Below are 21,123 nucleotides of genomic sequence, written 5' to 3'. Positions count from 1 at the left end.
AATAGGAATTATGAGAACTGCATGATATCAGATTGCAATACAGCTTTTGTTCAGTTATCTTTTTGTTGATTATTATGTTTTAAATCCCTTTCTGGTTCTTTGGATGTTCAGATTTTTTTCTCTTGATTGAGGCAAGCAACAGAACTTGTACATCTTATATAGTTTTTTTTTTTATCTCAGGGTGAATCCAGACAATTTTAAACATGGTTGGTGGTATTCTCAACCAAGGATAAAAAGGAAGGTTTCATTGAAATGCATTAATCTTCCATAAAAAGAGGAGGTTCCAATCACTAGACCCCCTGGGATCCGCTACTAAAGTAGGTATAATAAAACAAAAAATGTACATGTACTTCTGTCCACTGCAAATTGATTTTATTTTCATTCAATGGTAATGTTCACAATTTTGAAGACTATATTTCCTTTTTTTTTCCCATATTTTTGTTTTAATGTAATTAAAAGTTCAATTCTATTGTAACACAGGTTCTGCTGACAAATGACTGATAAACCCTCTTGTTTCCTTCTATCTACCAAAAGCGTGTTGGAGAATATACAATATGTCCAAGTTTCAGAGAAAAGTCAGTTAAATGTATAATTTTCTTCTTTGAAAGTGTTCAATAACCTGAAAATACTTGAACAAAATGTCATATTCAACCTTTCCATGACTATTTTAATGTTACAACAAGAGAGGAACATGGAATATTGAAAAGTTATTCAAGAAATCGTCGAAATATATCTACAATCATTAATTTAACTCGAATTGACTGTTGTGTGAACTTGCAATATTCTACGATGCGCTTACCGAGTTATCTCCCGAGTAAAATATAAACCAAAAAATGATTTTACTTCATATTTTATACTCCTCAACACGTTACCAAACTTATTTAAGGAATTATTAAGGTTTTTCTGTGGACCTACGCAAATTTTCATAAAAAAAAGTTTCACTTCACCTGTGAATTTATTACATTTTAACAACACTTTTTAATAATAATTATATAAAATAAGGAAGCTAATTCAATCTAGAATTGAACACTTTGGTTTTTATTAATGTACGAATAAGACCATACGAGTCCAAAAACCACGAGGCATGCACGTTTACCAAAAAAGGGTAAACTCTGACCTTTGATCACGTGACCAATGTCTTGACCTTAGAAGCCATTAATTCGTTTGCCGTCCAACTGAATTATCATTACATAGTTAAACGGTCCATTCTAATGAATGTATTGCAGTTTCGATATAAATTGAAAACAACATGTGAATTAAAAGCGAGATAATGTCTTTTTTTTATTATTTTTTGAATCATTCATTCTCCTCCTTTGAGTTATTATCATCGATCAGCAGTCAATTGGATCATTACAACTACCTCTGGGATGTGTGGTCCATGCACACGTTTTGTCTTTCCATAAGTACATGTCCAAATCAGGAAGGTCTCTACAGTAAGACAATGAACTGAAAGATAATGTAATTGAAAATATATGATTAGTCAAAAGTTATGATTTTATCTGTATAAACATTATCGTGATCAACATTATTCGTATTTAAAAGTATCAAACAATAAACCATCACGCATAACTGTGTGTGACTATCAAAACATAAGTTATTAGTGAAGAACTTTTATTTGTATATATATAAATTCATGTTTATGTTTGATATTTTGCTTATAATTTTATAGACAGTATGACTGAAACTGACGATGAAAAAATATCCACATTAAACAACGAACATGTAAAAAACAACCAAAACGATCATACTATATATAAATTCAGCTTCACATTTCCAAGTTCATCGATATATCAGCATTATCAATAAGTTATTCGCTGTGCTAATTGAAACATGGTAACGGAAAATTAAAAATAATTGATAAGAAAATAATTCATCGAAGATACCAAGAAAACGATTATCATAAAGCAAACATTATGTTGATATATTGTGCATAATTTAACTACAAACAGGTAATATAAACATTGTATTGTCTCTAGAGGACTTTTGTTTCATTAGCAATTTTTATTTGTACTGCAAATATTTTTATTTTTTCATTGTGTTTGCAATATCTACTGTGCATTAATGGCATCATACGGATGTTTCTTTTACTATGCATTGTATTGTCTGTTTTTCTTTGACTTCTGTTTTCCTACTCCTTCTTATGAACACTTGACACGCTTAAAATGTTTGTAAGATTCTATATTATATTACAATTTGAAAATAAAACATTTAATATAAACGTTTATAATTAATATGCAATTATAGTTCATAATTAATACGAAATTACATCAACTAAAATTATATCAATTGAATTAATTACAAAGGTGGAGAGAAAAATCTGCCCAACTAAAAAACATATTTACAAAATTACTTGTAAAGATAAAATAAAGGGAGGTCTGCGGGTGTGAAATTTAAATTTCACGCAATGTTTTAGAATCACAAGTTATCAAGATGAAAGCTAATGATAAAAGGAAGTGCACACATTGCACGTAAATTTGTGCTGACCCCGAAAGAACATTGACCAATTAGAAGTATGGACTCCACTCACATGGTTTTCTACACTTGAACAGTTGTTATGTAATTTAGACAATTAATCAAATAGTAAAGTTAATCAAATCTGACCCACTGGTCACTACAGAGACATCGTAAATTTTACAATATAAATTTTTCATTCTTTAAATCAGTGGAAGCTATAAAACTACACTATTTATTTTCCTTGCTGTCTGAAATTATTTTATTCCGCTTTTAAATTAGCAAATTAAATTGGTTTTAATTATAACTTTAAAAATATCTATTTTTGTTTAATCATATTTTTTTTTATTTTTCGTATTATCATTTGAAAAATCAAAATCGCAATGTAAAAATTTCATACGCGTGACCCTTTGTTTTACAGATATCGCACATAGATTTAAATGTTAAGATCGCATTCATATAAATTTATGTCTGATTTATCTGTGCATTGTTGATTTATGAACATACTTACTTCTTTGAACATGGAATCTTGAAAATATCGTCTTGTATCTCATTCAATCCAAAGTTTGTGCAGTATATTTTGGACAATGATGAAGCGGATTTTATCGAATTCAGCTGATCTAAAAATTAAAAACATTCAAAAATGAAGCGGATTTTATAGAATTCAGCTGATCTAAAAATTAAAAACATTCAAAATGAAAGAAGTTATCAGGTGGCCTTTTAAAGATTTGTATGTATATATTTCATTTATGTTATACATGTGTTTACAAAACATATTGCTCAAATGAGTTCCTTATACATTTGTGACATTTTGAGAAAAAACTAAAATCAAGATTAAAGAACTAAAAACTACCCTTTTAAGTGTTAAGGAGAATAACCTTGATCGGTGAAATACATTTCATCTCTTTTTCAATTAAATACTGAAATATTAAACATACCTTTTGTGAATGCAAAATCTGGATCAGCTGATTCATACCAGTACCGATCTCCAACTTTGAAACGTTGAAACTGAATGCCAATGATACATGAAAATGTAGGTCCAACACTACCATTTTCGCCTTCTTCTAAAAGACCTCCTATAAACAAATCAACATCGTCTACTGTCCTAAAAAGAAAAATCATGGTTAAAGTTTTTACGGTGGTCAAGCACGTTTTTTTTTACTGATGTGTCCTTAATTGAAATCAAATTACACATATTTACTAGTTACCAGCGACAATTTTTTTAAATCATGAAATACAGGAACAATATTTCAAAATAGATTTATTTTTCTTTGAAGCAATATTGAACCCTACAAAAACCGGAGGTAACCTTAATAGTTCAAAAATCCCGCTAATGTGCAAATGCTGGTAAGATAGATGTTTATAATTTGGGAAAAGGTTTCATAGAAAATATGGCAGATTCAACATTATGACGTTGTTTTTATAATCACTTATGGAATTTGGTTATCCAGTTTTATATAGGAACATCAAGTTCTTCATTGTTGATTGAAATTAAATAGACTCACCTACCATTGTGCAGATTTTCTTTGCTATTTGTCGATAGTGTGATGATGGGCGTCCAGGTGAAAATTATTCTATAATTATTTTATCAATCAGTAACAAATGATGTTTCCACACTTTGGTTATTATATTTCGTAAAAAAAACTGTTTGTGACCATGTTCAGGTCATCAATTAATGGTGTTATATATGAATGCGGAAGTTTCACAGGAGTAAAAAATGAGGACTTTAAATCATAAATGTTGAGATCCGCAAACACATGTTTGTAGTTTGTGGCGTACTATCAGTATAATATATGATAGAGTACAATAGCTGTAAGTTTAATGATATTTCGGGTAAAATTCCGTAGTTTCACTTCTAACTTAAAAAGCAAAGTAAAAGCAGCACTGATTAATTTAAGAAAAGGTGAGCTTACTCATAACCTGCTGCAAGATTTGAGCCAAATTTTTCAAAGTCGTCAAAACTTCTGTATTTTCTAAGTCCACAGAATTTCCTCCATTCATTGTAAGCAGGAACACCTTGATCACGTCCTCGTTGTATATTTAAAGAATACAGATCTGAACCTGGGGGTGTTGTGATGAAGAAAAGTTTGTCACGTATTCCTTCGACTAAAAAACTGAAACAACATATATTTGTTAAACCTTTCTTTCTGGGTCTTTTTTATTTTGTCTTTTGTAAACTAGAGGCCATACTTTGATCTATGATCATTTACTTTTTTCAATTTGTGACCTTGAGAGACTGTTTGAAAGAATTGTGTCATTGTAACTTATTCCGCATCTTCTAACATCTCTTATATATTAAATTGGTTATCGGCATGCACATTTATTTGGAGGATTTTATTATACATTTCTTGATTATAACTTATTATATTGTGTTCCTGTAAAGGCGATTCCATCAAAGGTAAAATAAACTAAGACAATATACACTTGTATAATTTAGACTCCATTACATTGTATTTGTTGACGTTTATACTATTTGCAAATTTTAAACATTCTCGAGAATTGAACTTTATTAATTGTATGCCGTGCTAAAAATAAACGTGATAAATGTCATAGTTTTATTTTTTTTTTTTGGCATGTTTAAAAATTCCCCACTCCTTTTTTATTGGACATGTTTAAAAGTTGTTAAAAAAACTTTTAAACAGACATAATTCAATTAAATGGAGGTATATGCTAGATAATACATCAAAATCGTTCTGAACAATTAACGGTGTACAAACTACGACATCTCCGGTTATACAGCGAGCAAGGACATCCATAACAGTTATATAGTGGTTATACTTACAATACCAATCTTTCATAGTTTATTTATGAAGATAGTTATTTATCTTATTTCTGCTCAACCGTATACTACCCTGGCAATTACACGTGTACGATCATACTTACTTGTCAATTTTCAGGGCTGGTTCTGTTGCAAGCCATCTTGAAAGACTTGTAACATGTTTTCCATAACCACGTTGCCATAAATGAGGACTTTGTAAATTGTCTTCTATCTTATGTTTGAATAAAGTTTTGTAGTCATCTTTTAATTCGGATTGTTCAGCCATTATTTGCGAATGTCCATAACGCCATGGAGCTATTCCAAAACTGTTGAGAATAGATGCATCAACACTATCATCATAAACATGATCAAAACCATTTGTTTTTGAGTACAAATTATATCGTCCCATTGTATCATGGTCGACAACAAGTGGTAGAAAATGATTATATGTAATATGTTGAACTTGTGCTATGATAATTCGACGAGTTTCTTGGAAAACCTTTTCATTACTCCAACATGGATTTAGCTCGTGAAGTTTCGTAGATAATCGGTTATGCTCCCTCACAAAAAGTAAATGATTCAAACCCAGATTTGGTGCTTCATTGTTTCGTCTATCGCCTAAAAAAGTTTAAGTCACATTAAATGCAACTTTTTGGGGAATTAATTAGAAGTAATGCATACATATTATTATCAGAATGACAAAAAATATAGGACAGTGCTTAGGTCCACACAAACCATAATTCGTCTACGGCAAGTTTAAAAAGACATGAACACTTACATTAACCTCAAAAAAAATATGTACGAATGGTATCTAGCAGTTTTATTGACTTTCTCCGTTTTAACGGTAATGCGATAAATAAATATATAAAATGATTGGATCACGACACGAACTATTTTTCAACGGAAAGGAGTACAATTTGGTCTCAATTTATTTAACACTTAAAACAGAAAAGAAAATCACAATGGTATACGATAGACAACTCTTGATATTCATCTTATTGAGAAAAAGACATAAGTGACAAAGACCAAAACCAGTCACTTGGGAACTCCCAAACGGAAAGAATTGAGAAATTTCTCACAAACATTCAAGCTTAGACATGATTGTGGCTGTCCCATGCAAGTCAGGAGCCTGTAATTTAATGGCTGTCATTTTGTTGCTGTGTTACATATTTGTTTTTTTTTATATTTGTTTTGTATATTATCTATGCTGTTAGTTTTTCTCATTTGAATTGTTTTATATTTCTGATTTTGGGGCCTTTAATAGATTCCTATGCGGTATGGGCTTTGGCCGTTGTTGTCGGCTTTACGGTAGCTTATAACTGTTAATTTCTGTGTGTCTGCAAATCTTCACTCGGTAAAATGCACCAATACAATATCATCCCGTTTAACCATAAATTTTAATTTTATGAATTATATTATATGGCCTCAAAGGCAGTAACAAATCAACAAGTACAGAGAAAGCTTGACAATCAATTGTCGGTCATTGGTTACTTGAAAATCTTGAATATAATTGTTTCCATTTTCAGGTCAATCGATAACTGTAAAGGTTACATATAGTTTATGATTTATATATCCATAAATTCGATCGTAATTATTGTTTTAGAGAAAAATATTCGAAAATCAAATTTATGATTTCTTGTCCCTACTAATTTAAGCTTCCTTACCCACCAACCCACCAGTTTTCTTATCCCAGGAAGAGATTACCTCAGCCGTATTTGGCACAACTTTTTGGAATTTTGGATCCTCAATGCTCTTCAACTTTGTACTTGTTTGGCTTTATAAATATTTTGATATGAGCGTCACTGATGAGTCTTATGTAGACGAAACGCGCGTCTGGCGTGCTAAATTATAATACTGGTACCTTTGATAACTATTTACACCACTGGGTCGATGCCACTGCTGGTGGACGTTTCGTCCCCGAGGGTATCACCAGCCCAGTAGTCAGCACTTCGGTGTTGACATGAATATCAATTATGTGGTCATTTTTATAAATTTCCTGTTAACGGAACTTTGAATTTATTGTAAAACTAAGGATTTTCTTATCTCAGGAATAGATTACCATAGCCGTATTTGGCACAACTTTTTGGAATTTTGGACCCTCAATGCTCTTCAACTTCGTACTTATTTGACTTTATAAATATTTTGATATGAGAGTCACTGATGAGTCTTATGTAGACGAAACGCGCGTCTGGCGTACTAAATTATAATCCTGGTACCTTTGATAACTATTCTTGTCCGAAACATGCATGAAATAATTGAAATTTAACATAAAGCAGTAATCAATCAATCATCATCTTTGATCGAACCAATGTATGATACATTTGTAGTATACGGTTACACGTTTACGGATTAATAGGGCTAAAGGTTAATAAATTGTATCATACATGCTTGCTGGAATATTTTTTACAGAATATTCATGTGACAGTTTCTGACGTTACAAGATATGAAATGTTAATAAATTATCTCAAGCAAGTAAACCAAAAGTAAGGCCAACAATGACGATAATTGTAAGAGGATAAGTTATACGAATAAAGCTGACAAATTCTTGTATAATGATAAATCGTCTTAATAGCATAACATGCGCGCTGACAGTATTAAGCTTAACTGGTACCTGCAAGGGGACATCTATCCCGTTTTGATAACTTTAAACAATTTCCTCCGTTCTGTGTTGGTAATAGGTTTCCTGTGTCTGTCTTCATCAAAACTGCAAGGTAAGCACACATAAACTGAACAAAGAAGAGAATGTTAATCCAAAAATGATAATCTACATGTTCAATTCAATTAAGATATTTTACCAAAGCACCTGAGATCCTCCCTGTTTTTGTTGGGGTACGTGTTCCTCACTCTTTAGTTTCTTGTGTAGTGTTATGTATATTGTTAAGTGTATTTGTATGTTTTGTCCATGGCGTTGTCAGTTTATTATCCTCTTATGAGTGTTAATATCTATTTTGTACACGTATCTTTCACCTCTCTTTTACGGGACTTATTTTTACCATACAAAAGGGACAGACAAGGTAAGTTGTCACAAAATAAACAAAATAAACAAGGGATATCGGGTATCCATCAATGACACAGAATCAGTACATGATTAGCGCTTTTAAATTTCACCCTGCTAAGGCAAACAATTTCCTTTGCAAGAGTTATCTCCCTATTCACTGTTTATCATGTGTGTGCATCTCCTTCGTAACAAAAACAGATAGCGACAAAATTCCTTTTACAAATTGTTTGTTACATCCTCAGGAATTTTTGGCTAATTTATATCGAAGCGATTCGATGATATTTTATAGGAGTTATCTACCCCTACACAATAAATTTGTCGTATGTATTTTCAACTCATCAACCGTTAACCGTATAACCCTGGGATATTTTTATTTGAGGTCCCTATGTCCTAACTTAGAAAATGAGGTCAAGGTCAAAGGTCAAGGTCAAGTTCTCAATTGTGACTTTTGCTTGTTTTTGCATTTTCTCAGACACTTTGAAAGATACATATAAAAGAACAAGTGCAAAATGTCTGCTTTATTGTAATGAAGATATGCTACATTTAGTCTTATACAATTTAATGGCATTTTATAGGAGTTAGTGCCCCTGAAATTTCTTGATATGAGGTTATTTGAATATAACTTCAACTAACTTCATTATAAAGCCATTTGACCTTGTACAAAGGTTAGGTGGCATATGACCTTGAAAAATTACTACCGGAAGTAACCTTGAGAAAACCAGAAATAGCCTTTTTTGCAAATTTTTCATATAAAAGTACTCAGAATCCATATATTTTGTCATTAATACATAAAGTGATTACTGAAGACTAAAAATGACTTCCAACAAACCGGAAGTGGCCAATTATCTACCATTCAACATACAAAAGTATATAGAAACTATATATTTTTGGAATCAGTGTAAAAGAAGCTATCATATGAGACCGGAAGTGACATTCATTTCACCGGAAGTAGCATATATCGCCCTTTTATCACTCATCAATATAATTAAACCATTATTTATCGCATCAGTATGAAGAAACTATCTTATTAAAATTTGTTTGATGTGGAAAGACTTTCAATTGTTCTCTGAACAATTGGTTTTTAATTATCATTATTATTCTTTCCGCCAAACTTTAACGACATTTCCCAAAAAATGTTAAAATGATATTAGGTATCTTGTGGTGAGGGCATGACCCCATTACATTTCCTTTATAGGGGTTACCTCCCCTAACACCGAAAATCTTGTTATCATTCTAACTCCGTAACAATAATAAGTAGAAAACAAAACAAAAGGTGGAATTTGTTCAGGAACAGACCCTGGTTTTTCGTTACATATGGATCGAAAAGATTCAACGACTCATTGGTAGGGTTATGCCCTTCGAAAATTAAACGATGTCGGTTGGCCACTAAAACTCAGAAACCGTAAGATGTAGCCATCTAGGATCTTCACCAATGATCATCAATTTACGTGACTAAAAAACCTGACCTAAGGTCAAAGGTCAAGGTCATTACCTAGATTTTGACCTTAGCTTGTTATCGGATTTACTCAATTACCGTAGAAGATGGCTGATAAAATATTACGGAGAAAATGTGTGTCTTGTCCAGATCTACATTTGTTATGTGAGTTCAAAATTATTGGACCAACTATTATGGACCTATGGCACGAAAACTGTTTTTCGGGTCCGAAATGATGATTTTTCGCTTATAACTCAAAAGAAGTTAGAGATAGAAAAAAACTTTGAATTGCAAAGATGTTCAGCATAATAAGATCTATAAAATTAGATCAAGGTCAGAGATCAAGGTCCCTAGCAACGACATAAAACACCTTAGCAACCATATTTTTTTGAACTTAGAAGGCTATGAATAATATAAATATGAAATTTTTAATACTGAAAATGACATTTTTGTCCCTAACAACAACATTTCCTTAGCAATCACTTTTTTTTTAAACTTTAAATACTATGAATAGTACATATGACATTTTTTATACTGGAAGTAATATTTTTATCCTTAGGAATGATTTTTGTCCTTAGCAACCACTTGTTATGAACATAAAAGTCCTTAGAAACCATATCTTTTTTAACTAAGAAAAAAGACATTTCAATTGTTCATGAACAATTGACTTTTTAATTTCGATGTATGTTTCTTAAAACTACATTACTTCTAAAACTCATCATCTTTCTGACACAATTATTTTCGCTCTCTAAACGTTATTCAATTATTATTCTTCTATACCTTTAAATTGAATGTTTAAACTTTACTTAAATTTTTCCGAACTTTTATCGTTTACTATTTCTACCACATTCTTAATGATTTCTCATGCGTTCTGATTATAGTCTGCATGCATTCTGATAATAATATGCACAATTTACCCAACCAACGTTATAAAATGTAGTGTAACTCATTTTTACCGGTTTTGACATTTCTAATCCTATTCTTTTACCGGTTTTGACATTCTAATCCTATTCTTTTACCGGTTTTGACATTTCTAATCCTATTCTTTTACCGGTTTTGACATTTCTATTCCTATTCTTTTACCGGTTTTGACATTTCTAATCCTATTCTTTAGGAAAAACAACAAATTAGCTTAAGGCTATTTACTAACGAATCACAATAGACCCAGCATGTAAATCTATCGTTTTATATTCGACAGAATACTAGAAATACATTACGAAAGTCAACAACTAAAGACATGAGACAACTTTTGCAATCCCAACATCTTTGGAATTACCAAATTTTGTGGTAATTAGTTTCGAAAAAGAACTAGAGTTGAATTAAAGTAAGTTCCGGTTCCTGAAAAGAACTTTGCATGCAACAAACTATATAAGAACTTAAGCAAATGCATTATGATTCACATTTAGACCTTGACCCGTTTACAAGTTTGCTCGTGTGATAATGATAATGATAAAGGATGACATTTTGACAAACGGAAAGCATGCTTTGGACATAAACAAGATAGCGTGATATGAATATAACCTCTGCTCTTTTTTCAAACCGATCGCGACACAGCCGCAATTTTAAGCTGGGAACATTATCCTGTTTGTTTTTCTGCGTTTATTTTCATCTTAATGATCTAGATACCAATAAAAAAAAATAGTCGTATTTTGAATATTCATTTTGGTTACACACTCCTAAATAATTTCTGATTCCGCCCCTGACTAGTACTGTTTAATTGTCAGAAAGCAGCACTCGATGCCTAAACTGTGACCGTTATATGATTTAATGTTCTGACAATGAAACTTGATTTCTGTAGCTGTAAATTTGTATTCTTCTAAATCAAATAATTTACTTATATTTGCTTTGGTATCTTTTGCATCTTTTTCCCCTTCTTTCCCAGAACGGAAGTAATTTTGAAAGGAGCCGTTCATGATCCTTAAATTTGAAATAAAGTTACTATGATTATTTTCTTTTTTATGTATGAACTCTTTGCCGCAAAACCTGAAGTAAGTACAGGTAAAGTTTGTTCATTTCTCGGCTAATAATCATAATGAATGATAGAAAAACCACAAAACAAATCATTAAAAATTAAATCATTAAGAAAACATTAACTTAACAATAATGTGTCCAAAGTAAACGGATCCACTCGCACTGTCATTTTCCATGTTCGATGGACCGTGAAATTGGATAAAAAATCTAATTTGGCATTCAAATTAGAAAGATCATACCATGGGGAACATGTGTACTATATTTCAAGTTAATTGGACTTCAACTTCATCAAAAACTACCTTGACCAAAAACTTTAATCTGAAACTCTCACTTTCATTTTCTATGTTCAGTGGACCGTGAAATTGGGGTCAAAAGTCTAATTTGGCTTTTACATGTCTACTAAGTTTTATTGATTGGAGTTCAGCTTCATAAAAAAAAACTACCTTGACCAACAACTTTAACCTGAAGCGGGACAGAAAGACGGACGGACGAACAGACTAATGAACAGACGAACCAACAGACGGACGCACAGACCAGAAAATATAATGCGCCTCTTCTATCGTAGGTGGGGCATAAAAATAACATATGAGTTAATTACTTACAGCTATCAGGTACTCTTAACTGTAAAGTCAAATTCCTTTGGCTTCCATACAGAAATGAGGCATCAATGTAGGACGAGAGTAAATTTTTCTGCTCCCTATAAGCTGCAAATCAAAAGAACTTTGATACAATATTGATTGTCATGTATGTGTTTATGTGCATTTTTCCTACAAAAAGAGACATGCAAAACACAAGATCGTCATCCCGTGTAGCAAAGTATTCGAGAGAAGTTAACAATTTAATAACGCCGAAAATGATTGACGATTTAATGTAGCACAATAACCGTATTCCCTTGATACTTTTCCTCGTGTAGAGTTGCTTATAGTTTAACAAGTAGTATGTCTATCAAAACCCTTTAAATTCTAAAAATAAATTATGTCTAGACAGTATTACTTCAACTGTGATGTTCTCGTCGGGGTTATATTTTGCAATGTAACAAGCATTTTGGTTCTGTTGTGAGTAATAAGATACGTTTGGTGTAAATTCGTTGACATGATCGAAACTCGTTTATAAATATCATTTCGTGAAGTGTTTTAAAGGAAAGTTGAAAACTCAGGAACTTTATAAAACTTACAAGGTAAATCTTGATCTTCTGTTGCAGGTTTTGCTCTTATAAAGTTTTTACATCCTGGTGGAAATCGTTCATCACCATAACAAATATCAAGAGGAAAACATACATCAGGGCTATACGAAAGTAAAAACAGAAATGCCGAGCAAAGAAATAAAATATTTCAGTCATTATTCCAACGTTATTTTGTTATGAGCCCATAGACATAATTTAGTCATGTGACCGTGACGTCATCAACGTTTTTTCATGGTTTTCTACGGTTTAAATGGAATTTCGAATTAAATTATAAGAAATGACTGTAATATTTTTTTCTGTCTATTCGAAATAACATAAAAAATGTGTGTACACTGTTGAATAACCCGCTACGCGCGTTATTTAGTGTGTACCAAATTTTTTATGTTATTTCTTCATAGACAGAAAAAATAATTTATAATAAAGAAAAAAAACATGTTCAGAGATGATCTTTCCAACTAACATTTTTTATAACTAAGGATTATTGAACTCATGTTTTTCAAAGGAAACTAGAGTTATTGAACAATATCAATAAGAAAGATTGAAGACAAGTCATAGTGATAACTATAAGTCATTGTCATTCATTTAAGTGCAATTATTTAGTAGATGAATACAAAATAAAGTTGTTTTTTTTTTACATTTTTATGATAAACGAAAACATATGATAAACAATTCAACAACTTCAATATAAAATTGACACCATCCTTAACAGAGAAACCACGCCCATGTGTTCATTAACGTTTAAAAGTCCGTTGACGACCAGTTTTCAGGCCCGTTTGTCCTGTTACTGACTGATGGAATAACTATTTCAAGAATAAATAATGTCATATCATATGGTTCCTTGTTATCCAATAATAAAAGCTTATTCCTAACCAATATGAAATAAATCATTTGACATGCATTGTCCTATAAAATCAAAAACTTTCGAAATTAAAAGTAGTAGCTAAATGTCATACTTGCCAAAGTTTGGATCTGATATATCACAACAGTCAAAACCTATGGAAACAATATTGTTTTTTCAATAAAATTGCAGATTACTTTATTTATATGATACATTTTTATAAATGTTTGCTGTAGGTGCGTAGGTAATTAAAAATACGTCTTATAAGTATATCATATACGTTTTAAATTTATAAGCCTTGTACCTTTGATATATATTAATTACTTTTTGGTACAGAGACACTTTTTCGATTGTCCTTTTTTTCATATTTAAAGTAAAACTCTATTTTTATATTGTGTCAGACAGGACCCTTTCTTTTTTCAATATATATTAACGAACTGTCATTTATATTCTTTATGCATATAGAATATCCATTTTATGACAATTATCAGGTTGTATAATATATCGTTTTTCATGCAACAATTTTTGCTAACGAATTTGTTAAAAAAAATCTATTCAAATCAATATTTATTACAAAAAATCAATTACTTGTATTTGATATCATTTGCCTTGTTTTTTTCGTATGATATATGCTTCTATTCAATTCTTATAAATCTACTTTTAATTATTTTCTTAAGACAAATCAATAGAAAATACCTGATGGTATATCCGTTTCTATGAAATCATGAGCCAGTAATTGCCCGAAAGACATGTGTTGCCCTGTTCTGATTTCATCAAACTGATTATATGGTCCTAACGCAGGATCTGAAACTACATTACTGACTAGTCGTGGATCGGGAAGTCTATTCGGGAAACCTCTTGGCAAGCTTTTTCCTGTTGAGAAATAGAGACATAAGCCATAAAATTTAAGTGTAAAAATTAAAAACAACGAAAAAAACCTACTAGTTTGCATGTCATCGGTGCTTAGAGTATTACAGACATCCTTTTGATTTGGTAGACTGTTATTGAATAGTTGAGTCACAGATCATAGCGGATATGTCCAACTTGTAATCTACAAAGCGTTATCTTTTTCACAATTGTGACACAACCAAATGCAATTTATTTTGTGATGTTCGCGTTCTTTAGTTTTTTTAGGTTGTGTTTTGTATACCGATCTTTGTATTTTAGTCGTTTTCCTTTTTTCCCGGGTATTGCCAGTTTTTTTTTTTTTTTTACTTATGAGTTTTGATCCATCTTCTGTACTCTATTTCGCAGTGCATCAAACCATGTGATTCACATGACAACGTCAAAGCAATGTCTATGAACACAAAATTAAACCGAACAAAAAAATCGAATTTTCAGACATGTTCAAAACTTTATAAAGTGATCAAACAGATTTCGTGTGCCTTGACGGAGCGTTATTGTTACTAGGACTGATCACCACCACCACCACCACCACCACCACCACCACCACCACCACCACCACCATCATCATCATCATCATCATCATCATCATCATCATCATCATCATCATCATCATCATCATCATCATCATCATCATCATCATCATCATCATCATCATCATCATCATCATCATCATCATCATCATCATCATCATCATCATCATCATCATCATCATCATCATCATCATCATCATCATCATCATCATCATTACAGAATTATATGTCTTTTAAATTTTTTTTCTCTCTCTCTTCTTGTTACCTATGATAGCTAGTATCTATTCTATAAACTGTTTATGTTATATGTATATCCATTATATATACTCTATTATTGTAATCTTATTGTATTATGGAGAAACTTCATAAGTATGTTTAAACTAAAAAAACTGGATGTAACTCTTTATTTCATTTTGAAATCATTTAAATCTAATTATAACAATTTTATGCTTCTTTTTTGTAATCTTACACAGTTGTTAAAGCGTTGATTGAGCTCACATATTTAAAATGCATTTCATTAAAATGCATTTCGTTCAACGCTTTACTCTCAAAGCTTAAATCCTTGTTTTGATTAGACTATGTATTTTGGTTTGACCTGCTCTTTAAACTTTGTATTGAACTTTGGATATTCAAACATTTTGGTCTCGAGCATCACTGACAAAACGTCATTTGTCGAAATGCGCATCTGTTGCATTGCAGTTGGTATCGGTTATGCTATAACATCTTACACATTTACAAAAAGAACCATTGCATTCTGTATTAAGATATAACTTTGCAAATCATATAATTGATGTTTGTCAATCAAAATGATCGAATAAAAAGGATGTTTATCATTTCTCATAAACATTCGATCTCTAACTTGTCAATATATATATATATATATATATATATGTATTTATATTTACTAAATATACAAAAAAATTATACTCCTACCATCCTCGTATGATACCATCGGTCTTCCATTTATATCCTTCAGTCTTCTTTGAGCTGTTCCAGCCTGTCCCCAAGTTGGATGTCTTAAGTTGTTACAAGAACCATCAACTGATCTGTATCGCAGATTTTTTGGGCAATGAATTTCTATAAGTTCAAACAAACACCAGATAAATACAAATGAAACCAACATAAAAGAATAAATTATTTGATCCTGCAATTGAGTGTCTTACTATACAGATACAGCCCAACAGATATCGCTATGCTGTATCTGTATACTATACAGATATCGCTCTAAAGCTCCACCCACTGCCGGACTGAGTGTTGCATGAACCTGCGTGACCTCAGAATGTATATTGCAGTCGCATTTCAATGATGCATTGTTTGACCTTATGCGAATTCACGACTACTTTTATAAATACGTTCTGTTTGTTTTCAAACATTTCTGTAGAGCAATAAGAATTAAACCAATTTTCTGATAACAGACAAACATTAACAGCAGTGTTTTCTACGACGACACTCATCGATTTCCAAACTTGAATGTTTACATGTGTAACAAATTCAACCATATCAATTTTAGCATGCATGTTAAGTGAATGTTAAGTTCAGTTCGAAATTCTGAAGCGTAAGACAACTCGTACACTTCTGTGTCAATTTGGACAATGTTTTGTTATTTGGTTTTACTGTTGAAATTAGTTGATATGTTAAAATAGATCTTTATTCACCTTGAGCGATGTTTTATTGTTGACTATTCGAGATTCTTTTATTGCGAACCTGTCTTCAGCTAAATGTGTGATTTTAATATTACTACGCGGACCTCAAGGGATTTTAAATCGAAAATAAACGCAAAAATGTGAGTTTTTGTGTCTTTCAAAGCACAAATTATATATACAGAATTAATTGCAAGATAAAACAAAATAACTGTTTAGTGTCTTTAGATATCAGCTGTATTACTAAAGCTCGCATTACACCTGTTTCTTATCTTCGTACAAATATAGCTAACATTTAAAGACACTCAACAGTTATTGTCGATATAATAAGGATGAAAGGGAAGACGTTTAAAATAATGGATGACACAGAATAAAAACAGACATAAATTTATAAATTGAATTTCGTAAGTGCATATCAGCGAATGCTGATTTATTTTTTAGTTTGCATTCTTTACATTTTTTTGGTCGACACCATTTTAGAAAGAATCAGGAAGTTCCAATTCATCACATTTAGATAAGAGAATTAGAAAAATTAAAAATGGGGAAAAGCAAATAAAAAATACAAGTTTGTAACATTACTGAATGAAAATGTGTATACCTTTGTGATGGTGGATTGAGCTGGCGGTATCGATAATAAACTACAATGTTAAAATATATCACTGAGCAATGCAAAAAGTAACACAACTGATACGTCAAAATTAAAGTTACAAGTAAAATAATTGAAAATTTGTCAAATAATTTGAATATTCTAGTTGTGAAAATATATTATGAGTTGTACAACACCAATTGTCAATTCAAAACTTTAATTTTAAAAACATTAATGAAATGAAACTTTTGATGTTTTTCCAAATGCCATTCTGTCATTCAATAGCTACAATTTCAATGAGTGCTTGTATCCCATGTATCCAAGTGAACTTCAGATTAAGGATACTACTGATACAATAAAATTGGCTTCAATTTTGATATTACTTTGATATTAACTGATTATTTGTAGCTTGCTTTTTTGTCAATTTGCAATTTTTGAAAAACAAATACTTTTTCCTTTACTTTTTAAGTGTCAAATCAAGTACACTTTATTAAGTATCAAAATATACATAGGATTTAACACCACTATTCTGTCCAAATGTTATAGTCATCAAACCGAATGCCCTTCTTTTAAAAGGTCTTTACCGTCAGTCTGAATCAGACCATGATGACTATATTTAAATACCTTTTGGTCCTGGAACAAAAACTACTGCTACGGAGTTATGAGGTAAAACGACTAAAATCGAGATTTAATAGAAATTTACCACCATGAGCTTGTTGAGTCTCATTCCCTAATATGTTTTATGCGATGTCCTTTATTTTGTACTTTGCATTGTATTTTCTCAATGGATTGAAGATATTTGACCATTTCAAAACTACTGTTGCCTCTAATTTTGCACATCGTATTTTCGAAACTCAAGCTGTTTAGTATGCTGTTTAAAACATGACACATTTGTGCAGATGTTTAACTTTGGGTTGATCTTATTATTGTATTGCCGTGTGTATCCATCATCTTGATTTTCATTGTAGAAAAGTTAATGTCATATACCCGAATGTTTTGGAAATTTTTGGATTCTGTGTTTGCCGGTAGAATAAATATAATAGATGCATTTTTTATATGCAAAAATACATATATCGATAGTGTTTCATTCGATTATATTTATTGTTTATTTTTCTCTCAATTACTCATGAGTCAGTAATTTTGTTGTTGTTGTTGAAAACATCTATCTAGATATAAAACCATCTTTTCAGATTTAACTAGCAATAGGTTAAGCTCATAATCATACAGTCAACTGTCTTTGCGGATAAAATGTACAACATGTATACATGTATATATACTATTGCCAAATCGAAGAACGATCAATTCAAAATTGTTCAAATTATTACGTTTTGTTTAAACTTCGGCTTTAATATAAAACACAAACTTACCAAAACAGTAGCTAATAATATGATGTAATACATTTCAACTGAAAATAAATATAATCAACTACAAATGTACATGTTTTTAATGGTAAACAATGAAAGAATCATCAATATCCTGAACAGCAAGTTCTTTGCTAAAATCATGTCTGGTATATGATTCTTTTTTCAGCACATGATCAGAGTAGTTTCCTTAATAGTCAGTTGCCATTTTGTCACGAATAGCCATGACAAGTAGAGAGATAAATGTACGTTTTCGAATGAATACTGGTCTGATATACCAATTTATTCTCATTCATAACACTTTGCAGCACTTGAATTAACAAACCATACATATCTAGTAAATACAAAACCTAAAACTGTCAAAAAAATCGTTAAAACCACAATACCCATTCTCAGATATTTGTATCCAAATACTATATATATATATATATATATATGTTTTGCCAATATTTTGATTTAAAAATTCATGTTATCTAACAGATCATGTATCTTCTCTAAAATCTTTCTAAAATAAACACGTTATAAAGAAATGGAAGTAATTATCTCTTTCTGTTGTACCACAAGTACATTTATTTTTTTCAGAAATTATCCATTCAATTTTTTTACTCAACAAATCTGATGTCAAAAAAATTGTACAAAAACAATTTACACTCTGGAAGCACTTGGGTAAACATGACGTTTTTTCTTGGGTTTATGTTTTCAAAACCTACACAACATGAATACTTTACTATAGATTTCTATAGTATGATATTCATGTTGTAAAGGCGTTGATGCTGTGGTTTTTCTTTGACTCTAGGTTTTGTGATAACTGGTTTATGGTATCTTCTTAACTTTATGTACTCACTACAAAAATATACTCTAGATGGGTTACGAGAAAGAACGACTGTAATCGTACTGCACAAAAAGGTTGAACACCATCACAAAGCAGTGGCGGATCCAGAAATTTTCATAAGTGGGGGCCCACTGACTGACCTAAGAGGGGGCCCGCTCCAGTCACGCTTCAGTGATTCCCTATATAAGCAACCAATTTTTTTCCCAAAAAGGGGGGCCCGGGCCCCCTGGGCCCCCCCTCTAAATCCGCCTATGCAAAGTGGCTAGTCGATACGATGCGTCTTTATCAACACTCCAAATCGACGTGTTTGAAAGGGTCTTCGATTGTGAGTCGTTTTCACTTAATTTTTTACTAGCATTAAACATGTATTTACATTATTTGTACATCGGTAAACTACTGACGACCCTTACCTTTATAATTTTCTTTGGATACAATACAACACATTTTTTGTTTTTGTTTTTATACCCTTCTTACATATTATTACTGATATCTTGAATGTATCAAATTTGTTTTCCTAATACAGTTTTGTATTAATTAAAACAATGTATATCGAACAGAACAGATAGATATTGAAAGCAATTGGTATGGAGTAACCACACATTTTTTAAAAAGAATATGTTTTTGTGAATCATAGATTTAAACAAGCTGTGATGGAAAAGCATTTATCGAAAAGGTTCAACCCTGAAAGTTGCCGAAGTAAAAAGTAGTTAAAAATATACGCCAGATGCGCGTTTCGTCCACATAAGACTCATCAGTGACACTCACATCAAAAAAGTTATAAAGCCAAACAAGTACAAAGTTGAAAAGCATTGAGGATTAAAAATTCAAAAAAGTTGTGCCAAATACGGCTAAGTCTATCTATTCCTGGGATAAGAAAATCCTTAGTTTATCGAAAAATTCAAAGTTTTGTAAACAGAAAATTTACAAAAAGGACCACATAATTGATATTCATGGTAACACCGAAGGGCTGGCTACTGGGCTGGTGATACCATCGGGACGAAACGTCCACCCGCAGATAGTCACTGTCTATTATATGTTTTCTGTTTATTGTTTTTGATTGAATTTCCACATTTTGTTTGGCCTTTGAAAACTAACTATTTGATACTAGTTGTTCATTAGGTCCGAGAACACAATTAATTCGTAGTGCATTTCTTTTAGAACATAAATGAAAATTAAAAAATTCCCACCTGCGCTTTCTCAATGAAATTTTTACAGTGTGTTGTACTACTTTTGGGACAAATTATATCAAAATTATAGAAAACTTCATCGCCTCTAACTCAAAATATGGACAATTTTGTGTTTAGGGTGTCTTGAAATCTTTTGACAGCTTCCGAAGTGCTAATTTTTAACCTTTTTCAGCTGGACCAAATCACTACTTTTCTGTAAAATTTTGGACCCAAATTTTTTTACAGTGTAATTTCACCCCCCTACTTACAATTTGAGGCATTAAACATGGAGAAATAAATTTGGAAGAGGTATAAAAATTATTGGCAAGTAACCCACTGTTAACACTAGGGACTATATTCGTGAACAACGAAAATCAAGGGACGACAATTGTGGTCTCGGACCTAATAGGATAGAAAGAGTTGACAAATCTTAAAAAAACTTGGTATGACCAAAGCTTAATAAATTAT

General features: G+C 31.4%; 1 protein-coding gene across 1 annotated transcript; it reads right to left on the bottom strand.

The window, feature by feature from the left end:
- Positions 1-1,103: 1,103 nt before the first annotated feature.
- Positions 1,104-16,143, bottom strand: LOC143062303 (salivary peroxidase/catechol oxidase-like). The gene is made up of 11 exons (XM_076234029.1): positions 16,004-16,143; positions 14,331-14,507; positions 13,750-13,789; positions 12,788-12,897; positions 12,216-12,317; positions 7,821-7,913; positions 5,335-5,827; positions 4,365-4,565; positions 3,390-3,556; positions 2,963-3,071; positions 1,104-1,446 (listed from the first exon to the last, which is right to left on the bottom strand). The coding sequence occupies exons 1-11, from the start codon at positions 16,020-16,022 to the stop codon at positions 1,332-1,334; spliced, it is 1,626 nt and encodes a 541-aa protein (XP_076090144.1). The 5' UTR covers positions 16,023-16,143; the 3' UTR covers positions 1,104-1,331.
- Positions 16,144-21,123: the final 4,980 nt, after the last annotated feature.

This window comes from Mytilus galloprovincialis, chromosome 2, assembly GCF_965363235.1.
Source record: "Mytilus galloprovincialis chromosome 2, xbMytGall1.hap1.1, whole genome shotgun sequence".
Taxonomy (NCBI): domain Eukaryota; kingdom Metazoa; phylum Mollusca; class Bivalvia; order Mytilida; family Mytilidae; genus Mytilus; species Mytilus galloprovincialis.
The sequence above is the reverse complement of the archived record's forward strand: the minus strand, read 5'-3'. Positions and strand labels throughout refer to the sequence as shown.